Source organism: Ursus maritimus, unplaced genomic scaffold, assembly GCF_017311325.1.
Source record: "Ursus maritimus isolate PB19 unplaced genomic scaffold, ASM1731132v1 scaffold_12, whole genome shotgun sequence".
NCBI lineage: Eukaryota > Metazoa > Chordata > Mammalia > Carnivora > Ursidae > Ursus > Ursus maritimus.
In genome coordinates this window covers 10,970,959-10,987,302 of record NW_024423564.1, presented here as the reverse complement: position 1 = coordinate 10,987,302, position 16,344 = coordinate 10,970,959, and the positions used below count along the sequence as shown (strand labels likewise).

General features: G+C 40.4%; 1 protein-coding gene across 1 annotated transcript in view; it reads left to right on the top strand.

Moving 5' to 3' along the window:
• Nucleotides 1-15,166, top strand: part of LRIG2 (leucine rich repeats and immunoglobulin like domains 2) — a 64,081-nt gene extending 48,915 nt beyond the window's left edge. Inside the window, exons 13-18 of the mRNA XM_008697764.2 lie at nucleotides 1,035-1,355; nucleotides 2,415-2,696; nucleotides 4,498-4,947; nucleotides 5,573-5,722; nucleotides 7,594-7,884; nucleotides 10,077-15,166. Of these exons, the coding sequence (XP_008695986.1) occupies nucleotides 1,035-1,355; nucleotides 2,415-2,696; nucleotides 4,498-4,947; nucleotides 5,573-5,722; nucleotides 7,594-7,884; nucleotides 10,077-10,303 (1,721 nt within the window). The 3' untranslated portion in view covers nucleotides 10,304-15,166. The remainder of the gene's footprint in view (nucleotides 1-1,034; nucleotides 1,356-2,414; nucleotides 2,697-4,497; nucleotides 4,948-5,572; nucleotides 5,723-7,593; nucleotides 7,885-10,076) is intronic.
• Nucleotides 15,167-16,344: the final 1,178 nt, after the last annotated feature.

Below are 16,344 nucleotides of genomic sequence, written 5' to 3'. Positions count from 1 at the left end.
CTTTAAAGTAGAATAACTGATTCCTAGCTTTAGGCAGTAGAACTTTTACATCAGTGTATTTGTCTTGCATATCACTAGTATCTGATCATTTAGAAACCCACATATGTTTTATAATCTACTTAAAAATACTTTGAACACTTGGAAGGTCAGGTCCACAGAATACTTATGTTGTTTTTACATATTAATAGCATACTATTTATGAATCTGTAGTTTATTAGCCAGTCCTAAGCCTGTCTTCAGTTGAACATTTAACATGTTCGGAATTTCTCACTATTTTAGGTGAGAGTTATGCACGTACAAAGTATGTTCAAATAATGTTTTATTTTATCTTGTTTTTTTTAAAGATTTTATTTATCCCAGAGAGAGAGAGAGAGTGTGTAGAAGGAAGAGCAGAGCGAGAGAGACAAGCGGGCTCTGTGCTTAGTGTAGAGCCTGATGCAGGGCCCAGTCTTAGGACCCCGAGATCATGACCTGAGCCAAAACCAAGAGTTAGACACTTAACGAACTGAGCCAACCTGGTGCTCGCAAATAATGTTTTATTAATAGGTACACCCTGTAAAATGTAGATTTATAATCCTCCTTTTTTATATTGACACAGAAAAGATAATGGGTATTATCATGTATATGTTTATATATGTAACCTCTACATATACACAAGAGCTAATAGGATTAGAACTTGTCTTGAAATTTGGATATAGGTTTTTCTTTTTTCCCAGTGACTGGTAATACTCAAGGAGTACATTCTAAGCATAAGTGACCGTAAGTGGTAGTAGAAAGCATGCTAAACCCTGAAGTCTGACAAACCTGGGTTCCCCTCCAGGCTTTGCAGGGAACTTACATGTCGTTTGACCCTTCTGGGCCTCATTTTCTGCATCTTTCAACAAAAAGGAATTGGGTTCTAGCCCTGTAGTCTCTGTCAATCTTAATATGCCATTTCGTAAACAGAACAAACAATTGTACATTATTTGTTTCAAAATCTGTAGAAGCAAAAATAAATAAATGACTTGGCTCCTGCCCCATTTTTTTTCTCTTAGATGATTTTCTCAAGCCACAGATAAAAATGCATCCTGAAAATAAAATTGCTCTTAGAGGCACAAATGTGACTGTGACATGCACTGCAGTGAGCAGCAGCGATTCACCCATGTCTACCGTGTGGCGCAAAGACAGTGAAATCCTGAATGACATCGATATTGAGAATTTTGTTCGTTATCAGCAGCAAGCTGGAGAAGCTCTAGAATATACAAGTGTCTTACATCTTTTCAATGTGAATTTCACAGATGAAGGAAGATACCAGTGCATCGTTACTAATCACTTTGGTTCTAATTATTCTCAAAAAGCCAAACTGACTGTGAATGGTAAGGAATTCTGCTCCCTGACAGTTTTATAGTTAGAAGGATTTTTCATGTTCCAGTTTTTGAACCACTTGGCCAAGAAAATGAGGCTAAGCCTGACATTTGAGGGGAGATTTTATGGTTTTGTCTTTAGGGTGGTGATAATATATAGACTGGATTACCATTTTGTACAGTTACTGTCCTAATTGGTCCTTGGTTGAAGGTGAGGAGGAATTCCATGGCCCCAGGAGAGAGGCTGCTTTCCTTGTTATTTATGCTTTTGAAAAATTCTTTTGCAATTTTCTATTCTTCCTAGAACCATAATTCTGTTCTGAAAACTATGAAATGTATTCCTGACACTGTTCACAGGGCTTTGTAATACCAGAGTATTTAGGACATTTCTGGGTGCAGTTATCATTATCATTGTCTAAATGTAGTCACACAGAATCATTTTTGAAATTAATGCTCTTCTTCACTCTGGTTGTAAAATAGAACTTCTCTAGGACAGTTTGATTAATCAATCACCTATTGGAGTGAATCACTAAAACATTTTAGGTTTTGTGCAGCCAAAGGACGTACTTGTATCTTCTGTGTTGTTTATGAGAATTTTGAAGGCATAATTTTTTGTATTCTGTATTTTATTTATTTATTTTTTGGTATAATTTTTTTTTAGCATGCATTTGCCGTGATAGCTTTGTAGATGTTAGTTTGGAAAGCACTGTTTAGTCTCTTAAGGGGGTCCTAATAAATGTGTGGAGTTCGGAATATGGAGTTCTGAAGGGTTTGTGGCCTGCCTTTCCTGTCCCCGTCAGAGAGATCAGGTAGACATGTCATGCATTCTAGAAGAGTTTAGTCATCACTGTACTCCAAGTACTCTGAGGTTCTAAGAGAAAAGATGGCCTCTGAAGTTGTATTTACTGTCAATCCAGAGAGCATGCCTCCTGAAAGAGAGTATTACAGCAGTTGGTACTTTGCGTATGTGTGTATATATATATGTGTATAAATATGCGTGTGTATGTGTGTGTGTATATTCCCATCATCACCACCCCACCCACTTTGTTTCGGTAATCTTCCTTGAAACAGAGATGCCGTCTTTCCTGAAAACGCCAATGGATCTCACTATTCGCACTGGTGCCATGGCCAGATTAGAGTGTGCTGCGGAGGGGCACCCTACACCTCAGATTTCCTGGCAGAAAGATGGCGGCACTGACTTTCCTGCGGCTCGAGAAAGACGCATGCATGTCATGCCTGAGGATGATGTCTTCTTCATTGCCAACGTGAAGATAGAAGACATGGGAATCTATAGCTGCATGGCACAAAATACAGCCGGAGGCCTCTCAGCAAATGCCTCACTCACAGTATTAGGTATGTGTGCTGCCCCATGGGTCCCTGCTTTGGTTAGAGTCTTTTTATTAAGGGTCTACTCTGGTCTTAATGGCAAAAAAAAAAGTCTAAGTTTGAGATTTTAATTGTGATCCTTATATCTTTGTCACCGTATTTTGCCAATACCATATGTCAGCCTAGGACATTAGTGGGTCAGTTAACTGAAATCTGGGGAAGTAGTGAGGGCAGAATTAGAGATCTTTATCACATGAATTGAAAATTCAAATCCCTTCATCCTGTTAACATTGCCTTTTGGAGGTTTCTAGTTCCTATGTTTTTTTCTATTCACAATAGTGTGTCTGCAGTTATTTTATACTGCCTCACAGACAACTCAAGACAATATTATTTTCCCCTAGTTTTTTTTTTTTTTAAATAAATGCACAGAAAATAACCATCTTCTGGTTAGATTTCCTGTTCTTCCAATGTACTCCTCTTGATCCTATCTATGTTCTGGTAAAATCAAGTGTCTTTTCCCTAAAGAGTTCCTCTGACAAGCCTGTTGGTTTTTTTTTTTCCCTTATAAGAATACTTTTCTTCATGGGACTCAACTCAAAGGCAGATTCTGCTTTCTAGCTCTATCCCCCTAGCTGTTAGGTTTTTTAAAAGTTTGTTGGTTTGTGTTATTTCCTTGTATAATCAGAAAAATAAGTACGTTGTTTTAAAAATTTAGGATATATAGAAAATTAGAAAAAGGGAAAGTCACTAAAACACTGTTAAAGATTTTGGCATATTCTGGACCTTTTTAAAAACACATTTTCTTTTTTTTTAATTTATTAAATTTTTTTTTTTAATATTTCTATTTATTTGACAGAGAGAGACACAGCAAGAGAGGGAACACAAGCAGGGGGGTGGGAGAGGGAGAAGCAGGCTTCCTGCTGAGCAGGGAGCCTGATTGGGGCTTGATCCTAGGACCCTGGGATCATGACCTGAACCGAAGGCAGATGCTTAGACTGAGCCACCCAGGCGCCCCTAAAAACACATTTTTTTTTAATTTTAAAGATTTTATTTATTTATTTGACAGAGACAGCCAGCGAGAGAGGGAACACAAGCAAGGGGAGTGGGAGAGGAAGAAGCAGGCTCCCAGCGGAGGAGCCTGATGTGGGGCTCGATCCCAGAATCCGGGATCACGCCCTGAGCCGAAGGCATACGCTTAACGACTGCGCCACCCAGGCGCCCCTAAAAACACATTTTCATGTAGTTATGTATATACACTACTTTTATCCTCTTAAATATTGTATCACAAGGGTTACTCTGCCATTAAATCTTCAAAAAATATCATGTGCCTGTACTATGATTTACTTACAACTTTTCCTCCTAAATTTAAAGATCTTTTTCATTTGTTTTTAAAAATTACAACTAATTTCATAATTAACCTGTTCATGTATAAATCTTTGACTTCCTTGCTTAGCATAGGTCGCCTAATGTAGAATTAGTGAGATAAGATTTTTGAGGGTTTTGCTGTTCTGAAACACTAACTTCTAATCTTCCTGTGAGTATATGAAAGTGCTTACTTTTTTTTTTTTTAAAGATTTATTTATTTACTTTAGGGGGTGGGAGAGGGAGAGAGAGAATCTCAAGCAGACTCCACACTGAGCTTGGAGCTTGGTCTCAGGACCCGAAGATCATGACCTGAGCTGTAATCCAGAGTTGGGCTGCTTAACGAGCCACCCAGGTGCCCCTGAAAATGCTTACTTATTGCATCATCTTCTCATTCGTCTAATTCAGTAGGATTTAAGAAATAAAATTGTTTAACATGATTTTTTTTTATACATCTTTCTTTCAGAGACACCCTCATTTATCAGACCCCTGGAGGACAAGACAGTAACCCGAGGTGAAACTGCAGTATTACAGTGCATAGCTGGAGGGAGTCCTGCCCCTCGCCTCAACTGGACCAAAGATGACGGGCCACTGCTGGTGACAGAACGGCACTTCTTTGCTGCAGCCAACCAGCTTCTCATCATTGTCGACGCTGGCCTGGAAGATGCTGGGAAATATACCTGCATTATGTCTAATACCCTTGGGACAGAACGTGGTCACATTTACCTAAATGTCATTTCATCCCCCAATTGTGACTCTTCCCAGGGTAGCATTGGGCATGAAGATGACGGCTGGACCACAGTTGGCATCGTCATCATTGTTGTGGTCTGCTGTGTCGTGGGCACCTCTTTGATCTGGGTCATTGTTATTTACCACATGAGAAGGAAGAATGAAGACTATAGTATCACGAACACAGGTGAGTGGTACCCAGTTGACACCTATGGCTTGTGCTTGAGTCAGGAACGTAGTATACGATTTATTGTAAAATATAAAAAGCCCTGGAGCTTTATATTTTATGTGGGGTAGAGGAGGAGTTTGTGTTTTGTTTTTTTTTTTTGTTATATCTACTTCCTTGATATAACGGAAACTCTTTGATGAATAATTTTAAGAATTTGTAGACGGTCCCCCCCAAACTTTGCTCTTATAAACACATTACAGTGCACCTTCTTTCTTTAATGCTCATTTCCAACCAAGCTTCCCTGTGGGGGAAGAGTGGAGCCCTTCTGACTGGGATCAGCCTTTCACACCCCTTCCCTGAAATCCTAAAAGAGAAGAGGCTCAGTCAGATAGACTGTGAAAGTATGCCTGCAGATAAGATTTTAGACTTTAGGTTTTGCCTCTTTTAGTAATACTTTTAAAATCAAACTTTAAAAAGAATTTTAGCGAGAAAGAGTTTTGGGGGGAAATTCTGAGACCTATTGAGTTCCTAGGTACATAACATTTTCCTGGCGAGTAGATGTATCGAAGTGGAGCACATTTGCACAATAGTCTTCTGAATGTTGCCTAATGTTATTTGAAAGTTACAGATGTCTCTTTTACAGAGGAGCTTAATCTGCCTGCAGACATTCCCAGCTACTTGTCTTCCCAAGGAACACTGTCGGAGCCACAGGAAGGCTACAGCAACTCTGAGGCAGGCAGTCATCAGCAGCTTATGCCTCCTGCCAGTGGATATTTACACAAGGGCGCTGATGGTAATGACTCTTTTGATGTATATGCTTACAATTGCGGCCTCTTCTGTTGAGTTTTCCCCATTAACCTGAGGCAACATTTTAAAGTAAGATACTCAGTGAAAACATTTGGCTCCATGCAAAATAGGATGGAAATTGACTGAAATCTTAACAGAGAAGAAAATATCCGAGAGAAAGGAGAAACACATCCCAAAACAAGGGATTGGTGTACCCAGCAAAGGCTCCCAAACCAAAGGATTATTATGAGAAGGAGGTGCTCTAGAAACTTTTTTGAGGTGTCTTATCTTTTTAAGGCATGAGCACTCTTCAGGCCATATCCAGGGGAGGTTTGTGTCTCCTGCTGACAGATTGATATTCACTGAAGTTTAAAGGGCAGTGATGATTCTCAGCATATGTTGGAGAAATCAGAGAGATACAGAATGTTCCCTAATTAAATGAACCCGACTTCTCAGTACTACTTCTCTTCCCTGCTCTTCACTTCCCTGAGGGAGTGACAGAACTCATGCAGGTGAATTAAGGGATAGAAGAATTGGGTTTGGTTCCTAGTTCCTGTTTCCAGCTCTGGGACCATGAACAAGTTACTTAAATCTGCGCTTTAACTTTCTCATTTTTAAAATAAAGAAGCAAAATTTTATAAAGCACTTCTCTCAAGATTCTCACAGATCCTTTCAACAGATTGATGTAGTATTTCAAGTATTGTACAAATGAAAGGCCTTTTCTTTTCTTTTTTTTTTTTTTTTTAATGATTTTTTATTATATTATGTTAGTCACCATACAGTACATCCCCGGTTTCCGATGTAAGGCTCGATGATTCATTAGTTGTGTATAACACCCAGTGCACCATGCAATACGTGCCCTCCTTACTACCCATCACCGGTCTATCCCATTCCCCCACCCCCCTCCCCTCTGAAGTCCTCAGTTTGTTTCTCATAGTCCATAGTCTCTCATGTTTCATTCCCCCTTCTGATTACTGAAAGGCCTTTTCTATTTGGAGATTTTTTAGGCTGAGTGTTAACAGAATTTATCTGTTTAATCACTGAATTGGATTTTATTTTGGCTTTTCATGCAAAGGGGGGTACTTCTAGCTTTTATAAGAATCTTTAAATGCCTCTGCTCTTTGAAATTGGTGGGAAATAACACTGCTTTCAGGGCCAAACTAACTTCCAGTTGTAACACTGTTGATCAAGAAGTTGTTACTTGCTCTTTATTTCTCTCTTTTCGCTCGTTGAGCAGTTTTCAAAGCACATAACAGTCTGGGGAGCTCATTATTAAACATTACCTCTGCGAGACACGCACATATGTCAGGCAGGACTCTTGACCATCAGAGGCTCTCTCTAGAGGTACTTTTAGCCATGAGCGTTGCTTAATCCCTTGACTCATGAAAGTAACGCGGGCTTTGTGAAGTGAAGTCCTCCTAACTCCTTGTTCTCTGCTTTAGTTTGCTTAAGCCAAACATGTGTTTTGTGGCACAGTGCAGCCCTATCTTGGTTTCCTTGAATTGGACATGAGCTTACCCAGGCTGGACAGAGCTGGTTTACTGTAGCGTTCAAGAGCATGGGCTCTGGAGCCAGAGTGCCTGAGATTAGATTTCAGCTCCGTATTGTAGCAGTGTCTTGGTGCAGGGTCCCTCATGTCTCTGTTGTAGTTAGTTACCCCATCTGTAAACTGGGGGTACTAATAGTACCTACCTCATAGGTATGCTGTGAGGATTAAATTCATTAATTCCTAGAAAGACCTTGAGACTTTACCTGGTTTGTCAAGTAAGTGCTGAGTCGATGCCAGCTATGGTGACAGTGGTGACAGCTGCTGAAGAAAATGGATGATCAGCAAAGCTGACCTCTTAACTGAAGGATTCTTTCCTGTGTTGTCATCAGGTGGCCCTGGTACGCGGGTTATTTGCTCCGATTGTTATGACAATGCCAACATCTACTCCAGGACCCGAGAATACTGTCCATACACCTATATTGCTGAGGAAGATGTTCTTGATCAGACACTGTCCAGCCTCATGGTCCAGATGCCCAAAGAGACATACTTGGCACATCCTCCCCAAGATGCCCCTCCCCTGGAGAGCCTGGTATCATCAGCAGACAGAGAGATGGCTGCCTTTCCCACGAACCATGAGCGGATAAATGAGAAGAAACTTCCCTCCACACAGATGAGCAGTGGTAAAGGACACAGTGTTTTTTGTTTATTTTGTTTTGTTTTTACTCTTACGTACTTGGTTTTTCCTTCTGTCATATAAGTTGCACTCTGACAGGAAGCAAACAAATTGGTATAATAGAGTAATTAGCTACTGCTCACTGGTGTAAACTAGGGCCAGAGATTTTCAGAGATTAGAATTACAGAGAAGTCTGCATCTGTAGGATGGAAACAGCTTCTGTGGGAGTATCAAGATCACGCTTCTAAAAATTCAGAAGCCATATAGAAAAAGCTTTTTTTTTTTTTTTTTAAGATTTTATTTATTTATTCGACAGAGATAGAGACAGCCAGCGAGAGAGGGAACACAAGCAGGGGGAGTGGGAGAGGAAAAAGCAGTCTCATAGCGGAGGAGCCTGATGTGGGGCTCGATCCCACAACGCCGGGACCACGCCCTGAGCCGAAGGCAGACGCTCAACCACTGTGCCACCCAGGCGCCCCAGCATATAGAAAAAGCTTTTTAAAAAAGTTTCATATAGGTGTTAATTTTTTCTTCCATCTTCATTTAAATAATGGAGATTGGAAATGCTGAGGATATAATTTGGTGGAGATTTTTACTGAGAAGATTTAAAAATGATTTGGTTGATATTCTAGCAGGTAAATATTGAATGTCAGTATCACTTAGCCAGTGTTCGCTTTTGTCCGTAAGACATTCTGACCCAGGTCCAGGAGCGGGGAAGCAGTTGTGGGATAGTGGCTGCTCTCCACATGGCCCAGGAAAAGAAACACATGTCACATTGTGCAGATGAGGCATTTGGTAACAGCTCAGTCAGTAAAACAAAACTCTTTCTACACCATGAAGGGCACTACTGAGCATGTCTTCCTGTCCATCCAGGTTTTTCATCAGCTGTCACCCTCCTGTCACCCTAAAATGGAACCGCACAGGGAATTGGGTGGGGGTGAGGACTGCAGGTGCTTCCGGGGCGGTTCTGGCAGGAGTAAGTGATCTGAAGTGGGACTTAAGAAGTGTTCTGTTGTTCTTAATTAAGAGACCAACTCCAGAGATTTCTAAAGAGGGTACAAGTCAGAGAAAAGTGTACTGTCACGCACTGAAGTTGGTCTCTTGGCTTTAAAGTTCAGTGTCCATGGAGGAAGTGCACCAATTCTGTGTTCCCATGTCCTAAAATAGTTACACACATAAAAAGAATTCAGGTAGAACCAAAAACGCAGTCCATCTTTTTCCTGTCTTTAGGGATATTTTAACTGTTACCTTGGTCTGTAAGTGAGGAAATCAGCAAATGAATGCTTTGGAACATTGCTCGTTCCTACCCGGGGTGCTCTAGCTCCTTGCTACTCCCCAAGTGTGGTCTCCGCTTCACCATTTCCTAGGAGCTTGTTAGAAATGCAGATCAAGGTTCCCACCCTGGGCCCAGTGAACCAGAGTCTTTATTTTAACAAGATCCCCAGGTTATTTGTGTACATATTAAAGCTTGAGAAACCCTGTCCTAGCTTACTTTGCACATGGGTTTTGTTTTTATTTCTGAGTGTGTGTTTCCAGAATGTTTGCCTGTCTTTTTCCAAAATGCATCCCCATGAAGTTAATACAGTTTTCAGCAAATATTCTTTGGGGAAAGAGCTCACCACTGCAGTAAATAAGGTGCATGAGAAATGCATATTTTGAAACCGAAGTACAGATAATCTGATTTAAAATTGCTGCTTTTGGTTATTATATTGTTGTTAGAATTACTGGCATGCTAGAAGCTGGAGGGAAATGGTTTATTTTTAAAACATTTTTTTTAACATACACATTTGTTATTTAAAGATGTAATGGCTGCTTTGAATCCGTGATTTTTGTCTGTATCATGCAACTTTCACTACAATATGGATACTATTTTAGTCTGTTTCCATGTGTCTAAAGAATTTTATTTTTAAATTTTTGTAGCAGCAGAACCACTAATAATAGATGAAAGCAGAGGACATATCGCATGGTTTCAGTAAATAATTGGTTAAGCTTGTTGAAAGATCATGGTTCCAGTTTCTATTTTGTTCTCTTTTGTTAACTGTTGCTAAGAAGATGGCAAGTGTGCATTTGCTCTCAATGTCCTTATTCAGGAATATTGGGTGTCTTTATTTCTGGGAGGATTTGAGTAAAAGAAAATGAAGTTTTAGACCATTAATTTTGAACTTCCATTTGCCAATGATTATTGTCTTTCATTCTCAGAAACGTTGCCGCGGCCTCTGTGGAACATAAGCAAAGAACTAGGCCTGACTCATCCTCCCTTTTCCCAGCAGCCCGTCCTTGAGCCACCCCAACTCCATCAAAATGAGGGTCTGGCAGAGAGTGGCCCGGACTGTTCCACCTCCCCCACGCCCTGTCACAGGTTGCACGACCACGCTTTTGATTTTAGTAGGACTCGGAACATTCAAGACGGTAGTGAGGGCACATGAAACTCACTCCAGGATGAAATCTGGGCAAAGACTCAAGTTAATTCATTTTATATTTACTACCTCAGAGTTCAGAAGAAACCCCAAAGTCAGCATTTGCTTTACCTGTCTGCAATTACATCTGACCCCACCAAGGTGGGCTAGGCGTTTGTTTGGCCTTATTCCTGATGAAGAAGGGGAAACGGCTGACAGAAATGGGTACATCTAATAAAATATGAGCAACATGGGCAGAGGAAAATTACAGGACAGATGTGCTTGCTGATGGTTCCACAGGGCTGTGCCCAGCTGTGCATTGCCTATTAGGGAGAGTCTCATTGCTGCTTAACATGCTGGATTGTCTCAACCTGCAGAGTGATTCTGAGAAAACATCACTGTTCTGTTGTGTCTTCCGAGGAACAGAATAACTTAGGAGCCCTCTGGGAAGTGTGTCTGGGATTCTTCAGTGGTTTTAAGCATCTAGTTGAGACCGGGGCTTTGATATTCAAGATCTTCGACAGGAATCCCAGGCTTGACCAAATGTCACCACATCAAGGAGTTTTGTATTCTTGTGAATCTTTTTTTTTTTTTTTGGTCCCTATCACCCAGGGATCTCACTGTAAATATATGTGCATTTATAAATAATTTTTGTATTCATTGACCATATGTGTTGGCTGCATTGTAAATATTTTTGATATGCCAAAATGATATATAATATCCAGTTATAATATTGACAGCAGCTTCTCAGACCACAAATTTTGTATGACTTGGTTTAGTGAACCTAAAGGCTTTGTTTAAAGTTTTAAAAACGTGTTTGTTAGGAAGTATATGTATAGAGGCAGGGTACCTAGTGATTGCATACACGCAAACACAGTCTCTGTAATTAACCACTTTCTTCATACCTAAAAGTTCATACATCTAGTCATTTGTCATCCGTTTACAAGTGCCAGGTAATATTACCTTTCTAGCATAAAAAGACTCAGAAGACTAGCAGTCTTGTCATAGCCATGTGCACATAGATAAAGGGAAATTTCTTTTAGGAATATCTTCTTTCAGCAAGGTACTTAGTTGATGAGGAAACCAAAGATTGCTGCTTTTCTGTTTGTTATTTTAGTAGCTCTGCCACCAATGCACAGTGTATCTTAAGAGGGAAGAGTGCTTTTGGGATTAAGTTGAATGTGCACAAAGTCTTATACTATAAAGCTTTAGAGTGTTTTCCTTGTTTTATACAAGTGATTATTTAAGCCAAAAAGCTCTCTTGAATTTTTGATAGCAAAAAGCTTTATGTGAACAAAGGACTTCTAATGGAATGTAATGGACTAAAGTTCTTTTTTTCTTTGTGCTTTCAGATTTCCTTACCTAGGCTGTCAGATTCTGTCCTCTCAATTTAGTGAGTACTAGTTATGTGCTGGATAACTCCCATCACTTAAATGAAAATATCTAAGTTATTGTGCATTTCAAGGGTTCGAAACTCACATAATATCTTTGTTTTTTGTCAGAAAGTTGAATTGCGTACTAGTTTTTAATCCTAGTTTTTTTCTCCAGTTGGCAGTAGCGTCTCTTTAGCTGTTTTGTACGAGCAAGCCTTTCTCTCTTTCCTTTTTTAAACTGTCAGCCTCTGTTCATTTTTACTTCGAACTTCTGAAATATCACTGTTTTCCTGTCCTTTCAATTTGTGATTCCTCTTCTTCCTGACTAGGTTGTATTGTAATCTGTACAGGACTGACATTCTGAGAATCAAGAGACCTGATTTTGTTCCTAGCTCTGCTCCTTACTGGCTGTGCAATCAGGGGCAAGTGTCTACTTCTTAGCCTGATTTTCTCATTTATGAGATGAGGGCGTTCTGCTAGATGCTCTAAAGCCCTTTCCAGCTGTAACGTTCTGTGAATCTGTGATCCCTCCAGGAACCAGGGAGGATTATGCTACTCTAATAAAAAGCTGCTTTCACGAAATGTTTGTTAGAGTAACAAGAGTGATGCTGCTTACTCTGACTTGAGCCAGATTCACTTCCTCCATAGCAGGAGGGACAGTGTAAGAAACATTCACGAGAAGAGCTATTCTGCTTTGAAACCGTCTCAGTAAACGAAGGATGTTGACTCGATGGAAGCCACCGATCGCTCTCTAGAGCAGCGGTCTGAATGCTAGTGCTGCCCCACACCAGGGCATCAGAAGCAGCTGATTCGTAGCTAGTTTGTGACTCCCTTACCTTTCAAATGTATATTCATTGATACAGGTTATCCTATAACTATCCTATCCTCTCACTCAGATTCTGACTGACTTTTCTTGAGTGAAAAGGTGTTGTTAGAGCGAGGCTGCAGGTGAGCATCAGTTGTTACGGGCGACAGGACCGAAAACCAGGCTGCGAACCAGTGTTCTAGAAAACTTAGAATACAGGAGTGCTGCCTCTGCTCTAGCAGTGGTCCTCTTCCTCCTAGGACTGTCAGAGTCCGATCTCCTGAATGGCCAGGTTCTCCCTTATGTCAACACAAATGGCTGAGATGTCTTCCCAGATACTCCTAACTTGCCGAAATAACTAAAGAACTAACTAGTCAAGAATTTGTTTAAACGTGAAGAGGCTACCCCTGGTCTTAAAAAATAATAATAAATTTAATAAATTCTAATCTTAGGAGAAGAACTTCTGAAATTTTTCATTATTGCATATGTTTTTGACCAAGCAGTGATTTATCTCTCCACTGTCAACAGGGTGTTTCTTCCCAGCAGTGTGATGTCTGCCTAATGCCTCTCTAATCAGGGATGTGGTAAAAGCAAGGCAAGCTAAAATGCTGAGAGAGATACTCTCTGCCCCTCACCCGGTGATCACCTTGTATCAGTAGGGATACATAAATCCTCTTAAGTTGTGCCCCTCTTAGACTGATTCTTCAAGTCTACCTGGAAGAAGAAATGGCATCTTCCTTTAACTCCACACCCTACTGGCGCATGGTCTCTACATAAGAAGTGACATTCAGCAGCCTCTACAGTGTTCTCCCTAGTTGTGCAAGTTACTCTAGGGGATACGAAGTATCAGAAACCCTCTAATGTGCCATCTCAGAGTGTTTTATGTGTGTGTTTCTGAAAGGTAACTTTCATATTGAAAAATAGTTGCCTTCAGACTGCCCATTGGGGGGTTGTAAAAGCAACAGTAAGATGTCTAGCAACTCAGATTCTTAACCATTTTCCTAAGAGGTGGGAGAAAGGATAAAAGTCTTTAATTACTTAAAAGGTTGCTGTGAATTAGGATTAAATTCACTCTTTTTATTCCCGAGGACAGAGCTCGTGTCTGCCCCCATTCCGTGGGGCAGAAGTTAACGGGGGTGCAATATATGCTTGCTAGTAATTCTATATAAACTAAATCTCTAGCGATAAGGTTCGCCCGATAATTAAAATAATCTGTGTTTTGTGTGGAAAGTACCTGTGGAAGCTAAATAATCATCTGTTAATAGCATTGAAGAAATTTCTGCATTGAGAATGGAATATGGGCAAGATGACTTTTAGGTCTCTCTCAATTTTATCATTGGAAATTTCCAGAAGCAATCTGACAGTCTTAAAACTTTTCCCTTCAAAATCCTTGATATACATTAAGTATAGAGCACTTAAATTTTTTTCAGTTCAAGCGTTTTGGTTTTTGATTGACAAAAGAGCTTGTTCAGTGTTAATGGCTAAAAACATGAAAGTCTGGGCTTATACTTCTGAAGAAATCTATAACTAGTTACTAACACAAATGGCATTACCATAATAAAAACTTTAAGAGCCTATATAATGTATTATGACCCTCCTTTTTACTCTTTAACTTTTATGCCTGTTTCTTACCAGCAGGACTCCAGTTGGAATGGGGTTGGAATTGTGGTGTTCAGCTTTACACCCAGTATTTTATCCAAGTGTGTTACAGCCTTTTCCAATCATTTTAATATCCACAGAAATACCAGGAGGTAATGGAGCAACAGAGGTAAATTTACTGCCAGTTTATGCTGTGTGCTCCATTTCTGAGTTTGTTTCTTAATGCAGATTACAGAGGTAATTGTAAAGCAGTTGGGCCTTACAAGGTTGAGCTGAGATTTTTTTGGCAACCTGCAAGGAATGTCTCATTCTTCTATGATGTGGCCTCTTTCCCAGTTCAGTCTGGCAGATGTTTTTCCCTCCTGCATCTAACTTAGAACTCTTTTGTTTAGAGTGCAGTCTCAACCAACATCAGTTAGCCTTAATATTGTTTTCTTTTTTGGACAGCTGCCTGGTTTGTTGACAAAAATAACAAGCTCTGAATTAAGACATACATTACAAGCTGCTCTTTACAAAACAACACCTGCAAGCCCATGAATCATCTGAAGATTTTTGTGGGTAAAAAGAGGTAGGGACATGTGTGTGTGTGTGTGTGTGTGTGTCTGTGTGCACGTGTGTGCGAGCATTGGTGTGTGTATGTGAAGAGTAATATTTGGACCTACTCCCTTAAGGTTGTGTGTTCAGTATTTCTTAGCAGTCTGGATAATCTCCCAGTGAGTGGCGCGAGGGTGAAAAAAACAACTTGATTTGAGCCTGTTTTTAGATAAAAAGAGTAAAGCGATCCTTTATCAACTATAACTGTCTTGAAAGAGAAATTGATCATCAGATGGTCAAGTGCTCTTGGAGTATCTCTTGGCTACTTAAAGTGGCCTCTTGATCCATAGAGAGACTATTTCTACCCTCTTCTGTTCCCCGTTTTTCCCATCAGATGATGTCAGTCTGAGCAGCCCTGGTACTAGATGTACTGAAAGAGTTATAAGCCAAGTTGTTCAGTGTGGTCCTTTCCTAATGTCTATTTATATTTTCTCACACATGAGAATGTATATTTTATAAGGCATGTGTTTGTCTACCCGTTTGTCTACTGTAATATGTCTCCAATAAAGCTAAAATACGTTATGATTTTCTGGTCTTCTCTTGCCTGAAGTATAGGAGGGAAATGGTGTATTTTAAGTTTGTGGTCCTTTGAGAGGGTCCCCAAATGGTTGTACACATTACTGCCCTTCTCTCATTTCTTCTGCGTTTGAGTCACATGCTGTCTGGAGCCTGCTGTCGGAACACCCTGTAGCCTTGGGCTTCCCAAGGGCCGGCGCTGTGTGCTCTTCTTTGCCTCTCATCGTGTCCACTGTGGCGTTAGATGCCTGGCAGGAGGGGTGGGAACAAACACACTTAATAGTTCAGTAGAAAATAAGAGTGCTTTCTACATAGGGAAAGCTTGGAAGGCATCGTTTTCTAATTCAAAATTAAAATATTTGAAGAACGTCCATGTTCTGAACAGCTTCCTCACTGTACTATATTAGGGACTATTTTTTAAGATTTTAGTTATTTATTTGACAGAGCTTGAGAGCACAAGTAGGGGGAGTGGCAGAGGGAGAAGCAGGCTCCCCACTGAGCAGGGAGCCTGACGTGGGGCTCTATCCCAGGACCCCAAGATCATGACCTGAGCTGAAGGCAGACACTTAACCGACTGAGCCACCCAGGCGTTTGAGACTCTCAAAAGCTCCTGTTTTATTCTTTGAAGGCTGGGCCCACAATACTCGTCACATTCCCATCGTGTACTTCGGCACCTAACGGGGCACATTCTGCAGACATTATTTGAATCCCACAACACCCCTAAGATCTAGATTGGGCAGATAATTTTAATCTCCATTTTTTGTAGTTAAAGAAATTGGCTCGGTGAGATTATCACTTACACGATGTCAAAAATCTTTTACGTGGTAAAGCCAGGACTCGAATCCAGATTTTCTGTCTCACATGGAGAATTTTCCCCACCGATACCTTCTAGTTCTGAACGGAGTATTGTGTCTGTGGTCTTCAGAAATATTTGAAGAAAAAGAGCCCTTGGACATAGATGACTTTCAGTATGGTGACGTTTGGACTGGAATGTACACTGGAAGCTAATTTTTATTATATTCTTGGTAAGAAGACAGATACCATTTTCTTCTCTTCTAAGGTGGAATGAAGAAAAATGCTATGCTTTTTACTGTATTTTTTTATTTGGAGGGGGATATACTGGAGCCCAAGTAGCCACATCCTGCTGAATTAGGAGAGAGATTTGTTCACAGCGATTTGGAAGC